At 41.8% G+C, this 12924-nt stretch overlaps 1 protein-coding gene across 5 annotated transcripts in view; it reads left to right on the top strand.

Annotated features, from left to right (window-relative positions):
- The first annotated feature begins 4751 nt into the window (after positions 1-4751).
- The window catches only part of LOC117307319 (protein polybromo-1-like), a 66686-nt gene continuing 58513 nt past the window's right edge, over positions 4752-12924 (top strand). For all 5 annotated transcript variants that reach the window (XM_033792037.1, XM_033792041.1, XM_033792039.1 and 2 more), the window contains exons 1-4: positions 4752-4950; positions 7547-7672; positions 9822-9919; positions 12043-12190. In XM_033792037.1, the coding sequence (XP_033647928.1) occupies positions 7553-7672; positions 9822-9919; positions 12043-12190 (366 nt within the window). In that variant the 5' untranslated portion in view covers positions 4752-4950; positions 7547-7552. The remainder of the gene's footprint in view (positions 4951-7546; positions 7673-9821; positions 9920-12042; positions 12191-12924) is intronic.

Below are 12924 nucleotides of genomic sequence, written 5' to 3'. Positions count from 1 at the left end.
CTAACTGTGTGTGTATTGTAGACATAGCCGCTGTGGCCGAGCGAATACGGACACCTACTTTCCAAGAATCTGCACCTGGTGGATATCCAATTATTTTATTCAAACCATGATGTTCAAAAAGCCTTCATAAGGGAATCAATGTGTTGTGAAGAGGTTTTCAACTAGTGGTTTAATCCCAACCAGGGCCTGGTTCTTGATAATTTTACCTATTTTCTCGGCGTCCTGTTTTTCCCGTTTTGTAGTATTTGTCAGTCGAATTAATTTTGTTCCCGTCCCGTTCACTATCCCCCAATCGCGCACTTCTAACGCGTTCTTGCAATGTTTTTTTGTTCTGTGCAAATTCCTGTGCTGCGGGTCCCGCTAGACAGGTAAACAAAAGAGGAGTAGATGTCATCAAGATTCTCTTGATCCATCAGGGGGGATAGAGCCGCCCAACCAATGCGCTCTGATCTGCTGCCGAGTGCAACTGCCCAGTCTGCTTCCAGTTGGTCGACCCAGGTGCTGCGAGGTCAGCTTGACCTCTTCCAGGCTGGGCAGGGGTGGGATCCTCCCTGTGCTTCGACGCTCAGCTTTAGGTGTATCTTCTGGGAGCCGTCTGACATGGCCAAAGAGGGAATGACGTCTCCAGGAGTTAGGATATCCTCGATGCCGGTGGTCTCCGAGATTGTTGCGTAGTGATCAAATCAGACCACCCGGGACGCCGAGAATGTGACGTTGAGACCTTAGGCTGAAGGCTTGGAGCTTTCGTGTCACATCAGCTCGGAGTGTCCATGTTCCTGAGCCGTAGTAAATACCCTCAGCTTGGTTGTGAGCTTGGGGCGTTTGTTTCTCAGTCCAGCCACGATCTAGTTGGCCAAAGGTGGATGAGGCATGAGGTATATATCGCGAGTATGAAAATAAAAATTAATATCCCCATGAGTAAACTTTTAATTTAAGGCATGCATGTTTTATTCAGTTTGTCATAATTTGCTTGAGGACGGATGCATGTGTCCTGAAAAAATGAAGATGTGTTATAGGGGCCGTTCCCCCGTCCCCCTGCCCCTTCTTCCCTCTCCCCGTCCCACGTGCTCTAAAGCCTGCCGATCCGTTCTCCATGATCCCGCCGATCCGTTCTCCATGATCCCGCCGATCCGTTCTCCATGATCCCGCCCCATACAGCAACAGTGAAACAAAAGGTGCCGTTCTTCCATTTGTTTAGAACCACATCCTTGAGATGAGTGGTCAGAGTCTGTCCAGGAGTTCCTTTACCATAAATACATAGCAGTTGGTTGCCCCCATCAGGGACATGACGTAAGGCTCTGTTGTAATGACTGTTGCAAGGTCAGTAGTTTCCTTGAATGGGTGTGCCCGGATTTGATTGTCTTAAGCTGCCTATCTAACACGTTTTCTTAAGAACATAGGCCACTAATTCTTTTCTCATTGGTCAAGCCCAACCAGGATGTTATTGTTTTAATATTTCTGGCCAATCATAGTTTAACTTTCCTGTCCGAGTGCGTGACCAGCTCGGTATATCCTGGCTCGTTTTGCTCTGGATCCTCAGAGTGAAAATCGGACTAGTGCAAGACTCTAGAGCGTTTAGATGTTACACTTTGCGTATAGATTTCGTTTGGAACATTTGTTATACTTCCCTAAGTAATTTCCTAAATCTCATTCATGCATCTTTACCACGTGCTCTGTTGGTACAGACTAGTCCACAGGCCACGCTTGAGAAGTTGACCCGGTTAAACTTTTCGCCAAGTCCCGCTCTCAACCCCCCTTCGTCGCCTTTCCTGGAATTCGTCAGAGTCACTTCTTGGACTTCGGAGCCCATCTCATGTCAACCTTTCAAGACTGAGTCTCTGCCAACTCCAGTTGAAGCGCGGAACCCAGCTAAGACTTTATATATCATTGTGTATTTTTTTGTAGTCATTAACTGCTTCAGTGTTCATATTGTTGTGTTTCTCATACAAAACTGCGATCTGTTAATACTTTCTCAGGCTCATTTTTGTTGTTGAGTATTCCTTTTAACTTGTTGTTTCACATTGGTGAATTGCCGTTCAGATATAATTTCGCACAGTTTGTAAACTGTTGATATACTGAAGGAGTTAATACGATTTTGCAATGATGATATAAAACTTACTACATTTTAGTTTAGTCTAAAATGAGAGGGGAGGGGACAATTTCCCCTGGCGGCGGACCAGAAAACTCTAGCCGCGGTGACAGTCCCCCCGCTGTGCGGGAATAATTTATTGAAAATAATAACTTTTAAGGTAAAGCTGCAACGTTTGAGTTATTTTACAGGCCTACATTGAATAAAATGTGTTTTAACAGCCACTTTGTGAGCAGTGGTCTGTCTAAGCGAAATCCACTGAAGTTCCGTCATCGGTGGACGCTCATGCCTGGGATGGGGGACACATTTTCCGTTTGGGGACAAAATCTCCGCTGAGCACAGCGGATAGGAGACACTGTATCGGGGGACGCGGTACCCTACCCTATAGAAAAGCCAGGTAAAGTGGTCCGGGCACGGGCGTCAATCAGGGGGAGGGGGATATGTCCCCCATCTTTTGGAGGCCTGTGGAGGAAACGATATCAAATGTCCCCCTCCCCCCCCCCCACCTTTTTGAACACCTTTATCATGAAGCCCGAGTTTTGTACTGTGTTAATAGGCCAAACCCTGTGTCCCACCATGGGCATTAATCCTGGGAGCAAAGGATGACACAACTTTTTGATGGACCTAGATTGCATCCCAGAGCATCTAAGTGCACCTATAAGAGCATCCCGGGCCCTTAATCGGGCCCGCACCCGACGCCATACAGGGTCCTCACAGCACGCATACTCGTTGACAGATTTGCACCTTCCCCTTAAAAGAGTGGAAGGGACGTGTCCCCCACCCACACCCCATTTTCGAAGGGTAGGGGAAACAACATCAAATGTTCCCCGTGTCTTTTGACCACCTTTTTCATAAACTCATGTTTTGCACTGTGCAAGACCAAACCCTGTGTCCCACCATGGGCATATAATCCTGGGGGCTAAGGATGAAACAACTTTTAAAGAGTGGGGGGACACTATATCAAATGTCCCCCCTCAAAATTTGCCTGATTGCATCACAGAGCATCTAAAATGCAAAAGTTTCATGGGCCCTTAAGCCCTTAAGCAGGCCCGGACCCCATGCCGTTCCCGTGGGGGGGGGGGGGGGGGCAGAATCTCTCGTTCACACCGGTCGGCCGGCCCAACAAATACTAGACTTAACTCAAGTCCCAATCCCGTGCCAATCTTAGAAAACTATTGATAATGTTCTCCAGAAGACGACCAGAGCATAATACTGATCGAAACGTCGAGTTAATCCAACGGTTCTTTTCGTACATGGTGTTACCGCAAACTCTTCTATATCTTATTTCCACCATGCAAAGTTTCAAATCCTACTTATTGATAATGTGATGTTCTGATGCATTCCCCAACCTGTTCGGTACATTTTGACGGCGGCGGGTACATGTATATGAACCTCCCGCACGGGAACGGGACTTGAATCAAGTCTAAACAACTTAATGACGACTTTCAAGACTATGTGAGAATTAAATAGCATGCATACTTCCCAGTCTTGGAATCAAGGGTGTATTGTAGGCCCAGACGAAAATGACTGCTGCACACATTTGCAGGCAGCTTACACTCAATGCACATAGTCCCCCCCCCCCCACACACACACCAATTGAGCTGGACAGGAACAAAAAGTCTCTTATTTTATTGTGTAAATAATTATAACTACATTTAACTCAGTCTATTGAGCCTAGGGGAACAAGTTCACCTGGTGGACAGAAAATTTAAACCCTAGCCGGGGGGCGATTTTTCCCCCCAAACGACATTGCAGCATTTGTTTTATTTCCGTCAAAATTGGCTCTTTCCGTCAAAATTACCTCATAATAAAATGATTAAAATCTTTTACCAAATCTTTGCAATGTCGTTTGGGGAAAAATAGCAGCCGGGGGGGGGGGGGGGGGGGGGGGAGATTCTGTCCCCGGACCGCTGTGCGGAAACAAATGATGATATTAAAATATAACTACATTTCAATTCAGTCTAAAAAGTGAAATGAGAGGGGAGGGGGGGACAATTTCCCCTGGCGGCGGACCAGAACTAGCCCGGGGGACAGAGAGGTTCTGTGTCCCCACCCCGGGCCGCTGTGTGCGTGTGTGTGTGTGTGGGGGGGGGGGGGGGGGTCCCTGTGACATTAGACGTTGGTTTCAAGTAAAATATGAAAAGGTTTGCGGTAACACCATGTAATGACTATCAGGGTAATGTGTTGGGGTGGTTCTGAGCAGAACCGTTGGTTTCAACTCGACGTTTTGATCAGTATGCTCCGATCATAATGGAGGGCTCCTATCGTCTTCTGGAGAAAGCAAGTCTGGTTCCAAAAGTGGCTTTCCATTGTGGCTTTCAGTCGTCCTGAGGCTCTGGATAGGCTCTACAAACAGCGCCCTCTTGTAATCAACCTCCGTCATTTAGCATATAGGGCGCTCGTGTGGCGTTTTTCGTGAGATGCAGAAGAATAACCGCGATCTAAGACTTGAAATCAAGTCTAATGTGATCTAAGACTTGAAATCAAGTCTAATGTGACACCGGCTGCAAGCATAAAATTATTCTTTGTTCAAGACGTTATTTTGCGTTAGCGGATTCTCGTTATGGACCTGCAAAGAAACGACTCGTTCTAAAGACTAGCTGCAAAAGAGTGGCGCTCTTTGTCTACTGCGGCTTCAGTGTGTGATGATACAAACCACATGCACTGTGCACATCAACTTGGAACGTCGGTCCGTCCCCGAACAACGGCCCCCGTACACATTCACTTTTTCTCATACCATTAGGTGTCACTCTCCCCCGAATTCTCGGCACACACTCACCACTCGATCCTCACCTGGTACTGAGAGTTGATACAGTTTATGCATGGTCTACTTGTCACATCTGACTGACTGAGGGAGAGAGGTAAGACATTATTGTATTGTATTTGGATAATTTGTTGTGTATCATCATATTAATGACTATGATAAACCAACCGTTTTCTTTCTAAATTCTAATTCTATTCCAAATTTTCTTTTTTTCTTATCTTATCTAGGCCTAATTATTGTTTAAATAAGTTCTAAATTATATTCCTTCCTTTTTAAAGTCACTGGACACTAGATAATATGGTAATTAGCCTTCTCAAAATAATTGTTGTTGGCATTATTGATAAACTTCTTCTTGTTCGTCTTCTTCCTATTTATACGACTACGAGTACAACCAAGTCTCACATGTGTGAGTATTTTTATCGTTCTATGATATTGATAGTATGAAGTGTAAAAGTAAGCAGGGCGCGGGAACATTATATCAGCAAAAAAGCTCACAGAAATACATGAAATAAGGTGTATTTATACAGATGCAGGTAGGCTGCAAGTGCAAGTAAAAAAAACTGGTTGCTGGCTTGATTAACGGAGCTGTAGCGTAGGCTGGACAGCCGATTCCGGAACTGGTCCAGTGATGGAGCTGTCACAACGGTGTCTGGTAGGTGGTTCCACAGACAGATGGCGCTTGGTATTAATGAGTGTTGTTGGTATACAATCCTGCAGTGGTGTTGGAGGAAGCCAGGGCCCAATTTTGTGGTTACCATATTAGCACAGAATCGACGCTTATGGAAGCAGGGAATTCTGTGCTTACGGCAAGCGTATTTCACGGGTTAGCGGCAAATTTGGGCTTCTGCGCGTGCGTACTTCACGTTACTGGGCATTCTACGCTTACAAGGCGAGCGCAGAAATTCGGCGCTTGCATGTAAGCGGGGAATTGTGATCGTAAGCGCAGAATTCGGCGGTAAGCAGAGCCATGAAATTGGGCCCTGATCTTAATGGAATGAAATATAGTGGTACACATGGTATGGCCACAAGCCCATGCACAATCATATACACCATTCTTAACTTACTTGGTAATGTCTATGAATGAGCAATGATAGTACAAAACATTGTGAGAAAGGCTCCCTCTGAAGTAACGTAGTTTTTGAAAACGAAGTAATTTCTCACTGAAATATTTCAAATTCAAGCATCTGAAAGCACACAACTTGTGCGACAAGAGTGTCTTTTGGTTTGCGGTAACACCATGTGGATTGTGTGTATCTACAAGTACTTGTCAGGTTGAGTTCTTTCTGATATAGAGAACTGTCTTTCTTTATTCTACTACTGCGGTGTAGATTTATCGGATGTTCGGGAGACTTCTCAGTTCTGAAAACAGCTGTCTTGCTTTTTAACTACTACCGTATAGTACCAGTGTAGCACCAGGGCAAAAGGTACAGAAATTTGGCTTGGACTACTAGTGTCCTTGTGTACCCTATATGCACGCACTGAAGACTTGAGTAGAACCAAGAACAACTGAGCTTTATTTTTGTTTGTCCGATGTCAAAGCCCACCTGAGAGGAGAATTTCAAGCCCGCAGAATGCCATCGAGGCACAACGGAGGTCGTCTTCTGCGAACGACCCCAACTTGTCAGCGTACATTTTGCATCACATAAACTCACGTCACAAAATTGCTTGAGTGAATTAATTCATAAAATAATGTGGCCCATGGCCAAGTATGGGAAATTTTTTTTATGATGTTCTCCTGGTCAGATAAATACTTTTGCAAACCTACTCCTCACCAAACTAAGCCTTCTTTGTTAAAAATAATGTGAAAGTTGCCAAATTGTCCCCCTTCCCCCAGTAATAAGACATAACCAGATTCATGTTGATCACATTTTGTATAGGAATGCAGAGGGTCTGCCATGCCGGAGGTGGTGCTCAGGTGTTTGGTTGATTTATTAATGGAACAAGTTTCTGTATTTTAAAGTCACCTGGAAGTGGTATTTTTTCAAAATAAAGCTTTTGTCACTAATATATGTGTTTTGATGAGTGGAATGTGAATAAACAGTTAACTAAGGTTTTAAAAAATCAGTTCTTATGCTATTTACAAATTTAAGAGTAGACCCCGACCCGAGAGGGCGCTGTTCGTGACGTCAATCGAGGCACACTTTGCCTGTAATGCGTAGAGTAAACATAATTGCAAAGTACATGTACGGACCAAGTCGTGAGTTTGTACGTTTTAAAAAAAGATTTTTTATTTTTTTTTCCGGCAACGCCGACCAGGTGTATTGCTGCTGAATGCAGAAAAACACTTTTTGAAACGTACCAACTCACGACTTGGACGTACATGTACTTTGCACGTGTGTTTACTATACGCATTGCAGGCAAAGTCTGCCTCGATTGACGTCACAAAAGGGGTAGGCGGAGTCAGCCCCCAAACAACTTTATATATTTTTTAAACATATAAATCGTGACAAACAATTACTAAAAAAATTGTTTTATTGTTCGTCAGCATATACTCTTATGTTTGAAAGAAAAAATTTTTTATTTCCAGGTGACTTTAAGTACATCTGACACTACGTGCATAATTACCGTCCTGAATACAAACTGTCTTTATACATTTGTTGTGGTATAATCAGTCTGTTTCTGTAAATGCCATTTTACATTGTAGAGCTTTTAAAAAGTCAAAATGACAATAAAGGTATTCTTTTTCTCTGCAGTAAGCCATGACCAAAAGGCGTAGATCAGCGGCGTCTACTGATGCCAAGGATACAGAGGAGGAACCCTCGCATTCAGTCCCCCTTTCCATAAAGAGACGCAAGAAGTCTGTTCACTCACAAGACTCAGTAAGTATGCAAAGTATATTGTAAGTACATGTAGTCAAGTTCAACTTTAATAGGTGCATCCTCATGAAAGATTTTTCGGTGGACAGTAAGCCGAATTTTGGCGGACAGTCTCAGCGTGTAAGAATGTACCTAGTGGTGATTCATGGGTTCTCAGATCTTCTTCTGAAGAATTAGACTGATCATCATACTTTGTATATAGGAATAGGCAAGAAGGGCAACTTTGAGTGGAGCTTGAAAGCAAGCCAAAAATATTATGTCTCGATTTTTTTTATATTGTGGAGAAACATATGGGGGTAAATTTTCACCTAAGTTCATCTCCAGATCATGTGATCCACAAGGTCAAATCCAAGGTCAAAGTAAAAGTCAAAAGGTTACTAAACCTAAACATGTTCCTACGAAAAAAGTAATGGCAGATTTGGAAAGCTTATGCAATTACCTTTCCAAAGACACCAATTTCAACCAATTTGACCCAATGGTTACTGATTTATGGTCGTTTGAATATGGTCGTTTGACCTACATCTAAAAAAAAAGAGCATGATGCAGGACGAAAACTGTTAATAGGATAGAGCTGAAATTTGAAATATCAGGTTGTTGAGCCCAAATTACCCCATAAACCAAATTGGAAGAGGGGACCGGAGGGGTTTAAAATTGTCTTTTTTGGGGTCATTTGACACGGAATGACCCAATAACGTTGTAATTCTTGGTGAACTTTGTTGACCTTTGCAATAGTTAACCACAAACATTAAACTAACCCCATTTGTAATATAAATGTCCAATCTATCTAGACCAAAATTCGTTTTGGAGACCCATCTCCTTCATGGTTAGATAACATTTCGAAATTGGGGTGTATTTCCCACTTTCGGTTGCCACAGCAATGCACAAGGATGCCACACATCATGTAACACAATTTTGTACTTGTACAAAATTGTGTGAGAAAGGACCACAGAAGGAGATGGAACTTCCTTACTTCAGAGGAAACATGATCACCACCATGAATACATTGCAATGATGCTTATCATAGGTCTACAGTTTATTGTGACTGCTGACACAAACCACCACTTTGCTGTCAGCCAATGGACCGATCCGGCCTGTCAATCAAACTGTGCGCGTTCACCCATTTGACCAATCACAGCAATGATTGTGGTCGGACAAACTCGGTCACGTGCGCGTATATTTGGCACGCGCAGCAGAATCGTGCAGAATGTCATTGGGAGTGCTCGTACACGTGTCTTGCCCACGTGCGCTGTGGGCGGAGCTTAGTGGAAAGCCGGAATGGTCCATTGTCCATAGAGTGGACGTATGCAGAGCCCCAAATCAGTAGATCTGCCTACAGCGTGTCAGGAAAAGAACATTTATGTCTTAAAATGTTGGGGTTTGGAGTTGGCTTAGGTTGGCCACATCATCGATTAACATCATGGTCAAAAACACAAACTCACTGCCTGCCAGATGCACAATTTTGTGACCCAGAAAATCAATGACAATTGTATAATTTATAATGTCAACTTCGTAAACTTTGATTGCTTTTCAAAAACAAAACATTGGCAGATGGCTGTCATTAAAATCTTTGCAATTGTGTGCATCTTTATGAACCTTTATGACTGCGCATGCAATGAAATCGCGAAATATCTACTCCATTATTGTGGAATATCTTGCAAAGAAATTACGTCAGAAAATATGACACAACAATCTTTAATCACAGGCCTTAAATGAGCTGTAGTTTATCAGTGTGAAAATGCGGCGTTGCACAACCTACACAAAGGGTTGGTGAGACTAACATAATTTTGACGTTCATAAATATGGACAAAAAAACTTTGTCGAACAGACGAATTTCCTTAAGCAATGGAGTAGAAATGGGACTTTTGTGACCCATTCATCTAGGAATAAAAACAAGGTTGGTGGAGTTGTCCATGTTGAATAAAATGTTTTTTTTTTTTCAATTTTTTTTTTTCAGAGTGAGTTTGGTGGTTCTTTCTTTTTAAAAAATGTACGTTGTTTTTCCCCTTCAATATTAGCATGTCAGTATATAAGCCGCCCAGCACAGGAGTTAAAAAAGGGCCACAATCGACGTATAAACCGTAACTTATAAGCCAAAAAGTTTGGTATTACAAAATGACAATAATGGAAATGTACTTGATTTACTTAATGGCAGGCTGGGATTATCCAGGAGCTGTATGATACCATCAGGAACTATAAAACTGAAGATGGAAGACTGCTATGTGAAGCTCTGATCAGGGTACCAAAGCGAAGGTTTGTACAAATGGTTACAATTATGTTGGCCTGCTTGTAGCAACTTGTACATGTAGGAACAAATTTCAGGAATTTTGATACATAACATACATGTATTAGGCAGTACATTACGTCTGGGAACATGGCACATCAAAACAAATTTAGACACGATTTTACACACATACGTACATAGAAACTTGAACATGTTGAACGCCTAGTGATTTTTACAAAAGCTATTGCTGCTATTATAGAAATACGGCCACGGAGCAGACTGCACGCACGCACTATGGCTGCTGTATAATGTGCGGACGGTCACATAGGACCTGCACGCACGGTGAATCGCATGCGGTACCAACAAAAAATCGTGTCACTTGGCAAAAGCTAAAAACATACCCTCAAAGTTCAAACAAAACTGAAGATGGAAGACTGCTATGTGAAGCTCTGATCAGGGTACCAAAGCGAAGGTTTGTACAAATGGTTACAATTATGTTGGCCTGCTTGTAGCAACTTGTACATGTAGGAACACATTTCAGGAATTTTGATACATAACATACATGTATTAGGCAGTGGAACATTATTATATGTACATCTGAGCCTTGAGAGACAGTTTTGTTAAACCCATGTCTGCAGGAACATGGATAGCTTATGTTACTTGCATGTAAGCCTGGTCAGATAATCTAGACATCTACTGATAGTGCTAACTCTTGAACGCTTACTAATAAACATGGGTAGAGCGAATAGACTTGAGCAAAGCTAGTGGGCGATACAGCGCGCTGCCCATGGTAGAGATACAAGTCTTACACAAAGCTAGCAGACAATAAGGCGCGCTGCCCACTTTCCATAAGAAGGCACACCAAGATAGTGTTGAGGGAAGTATAATGTACATGCACATGGACATGATGCATTTTGCATTTAACACAGAGACCATTGTCTTCAACTCAAACAGGTTACACTCATGAAATGGTTTACATGGTACTACATGTAGTAGAGACCACTATGCAATCTTGGTGTAGTTTTTCCATCGTCGATGGCGTTTAAGAACCACATTTCTAACACAGTTTGTTCTGCTTCATTTCACATCTGCAACATAGGAAGGATTAACAAATATCTTGATCGTGCTTCCACAGAACAGATTGTCCACCCCTTTGTTACATCGATAGATCCGTTCTTTTGTATTTAATCTGTTATTTGTTATTTTTGTTTGAGTTTCTTTGTAATAGCGCCCTGAGCACTATTGTGGATATGTGCGCTTTATAAAACTTTAATAATATTATAATTAATATTAGTTGAATTTTTAAAATTTTGTATATGTTGTTAATTAGTATTAATTAGTAATGGACGAAACCAAATCTTCCCAACGTAAACCGCCATAAGGTTGGGACCATTCACAATGGTCCCGGAAGTTCAAGTATTACATCAAATGGAATCGATTGTACCACTGAAAACCTTATCAAAAAACTCATATTTTTTATCTTTACTAATGTATTTACTAATGAGAATAACAGTGCGAGGACCCGGTCGTCACTGCGTGGTATTGACCTTGGTTGGTGTCTGACGCTGGCTTGATCCACTAACAGCGCCAGCCACCAACCTTGTCATTACCACGCAATGAGGACAGGGTCCTTGCACTGAATTGTTTGAATTGAATTGGAGACCTTAGCTGAGGTCTCTAATTCAATGCATCTTAAGGCACACAACTTTGAGGGTTGTTTTTTCTTCCTTTATTCTCTATGACATTGGACAACCAATCAAGCTCAAATTTTTAGAGGTTTGTTATTTTTGCATAATTATTTTGAGATGCACCAAGTGAGACTAGTCTTTGACAATTACCAAAGGTGTCCAGTGCCTTTAAGGTAATGACATTTTTATGCTTTATTTAAAGCGCCATCTGATGACATCAATCATCAATTAAGAATCTCAAATCTCATATCATGAGACATGAACCATCAGATCATCCAGACTAAAGCTTAGTTCAAGCCAGCAACACAAGCAAATTAAATTTTGAAGTCACAAAAACTGAAATTCTATTTATTGTTATTTTAATAGAAACAGAACTTCTTAGGCACTTAAGAGTTATTTTAGTAAACATGACTAAAGTTTTGGAAATGACTCTTTGAGGCTAATTCTCACTGTTGTTTTTGTAGAGGAGCACCTGAATATTATGATGTGGTAACTAGTCCCATTGACCTGCTGAAGATCCAGCAACGACTCAAGATGGAAGAATATGACACTGTAGATCAAATGGCAACAGATGTAGAGCTTATGATCAATAATGCACTGGCATATTATAAGGTAAGGCAATACTGTTTATTAGGTTGACAATACAAACAGGGGAAACAATAAGATTTTGTACATGTATCTTTGGAATTTGGATAGAACTAAAAGTACAGGGAAATACAATGTGCACGGGGTAGATTATAGATTGCAATCATGATGGGTTTGGTTTGTGCTAAAACTTTTGACAACGGATGTACTGGTTAAAAGTTTAAATTTTAGTGGAGTCAATTACTCGGTAGAAACCATCTTGGTGCATACAGTTTAGCACATGCAGTCTAGACTAAAGAAAATCCTTTGGCTTCTGCACCTCGAGTGTACATATTGCATGAATGAACATGTGCAGTGACGATCTGTTAGGCTACTTATCCAAAATGTTGTTTTAGTTTTTCCATGGTTTTTCCAACTGGAGACCTGTCAGTGCAAGATAATTGTAGACAAAGGAATCAGGTATATAATAACAAGTTTAGATGGAATTGGTTTGAAGACAGTGCCAGTGACAGCTGTAAGGTGTGTTTGTTTTGCTGTGCTTTGTTGTGTGAGTGTCGGTTTACGCTGCATTTTTATGCCCTGCCAAGAAAGGGTACAAATAATTTATCATCATTAAACAACACATCATAATACATGAAGATTAAATCTGGAGGTGCATCTGTGAGAGAGACTTATTAATATTTTCATAATGGTTTTTATGAAACGCCCTGCATGGTGGCAGTTTGATGGCAGATGCAGTGAAACAGACCTATTTCATTTAC

Source organism: Asterias rubens, chromosome 2 (genome assembly GCF_902459465.1).
Source record: "Asterias rubens chromosome 2, eAstRub1.3, whole genome shotgun sequence".
Taxonomy (NCBI): Eukaryota; Metazoa; Echinodermata; class Asteroidea; order Forcipulatida; family Asteriidae; genus Asterias; species Asterias rubens.
The sequence above is the reverse complement of the archived record's forward strand: the minus strand, read 5'-3'. Positions and strand labels throughout refer to the sequence as shown.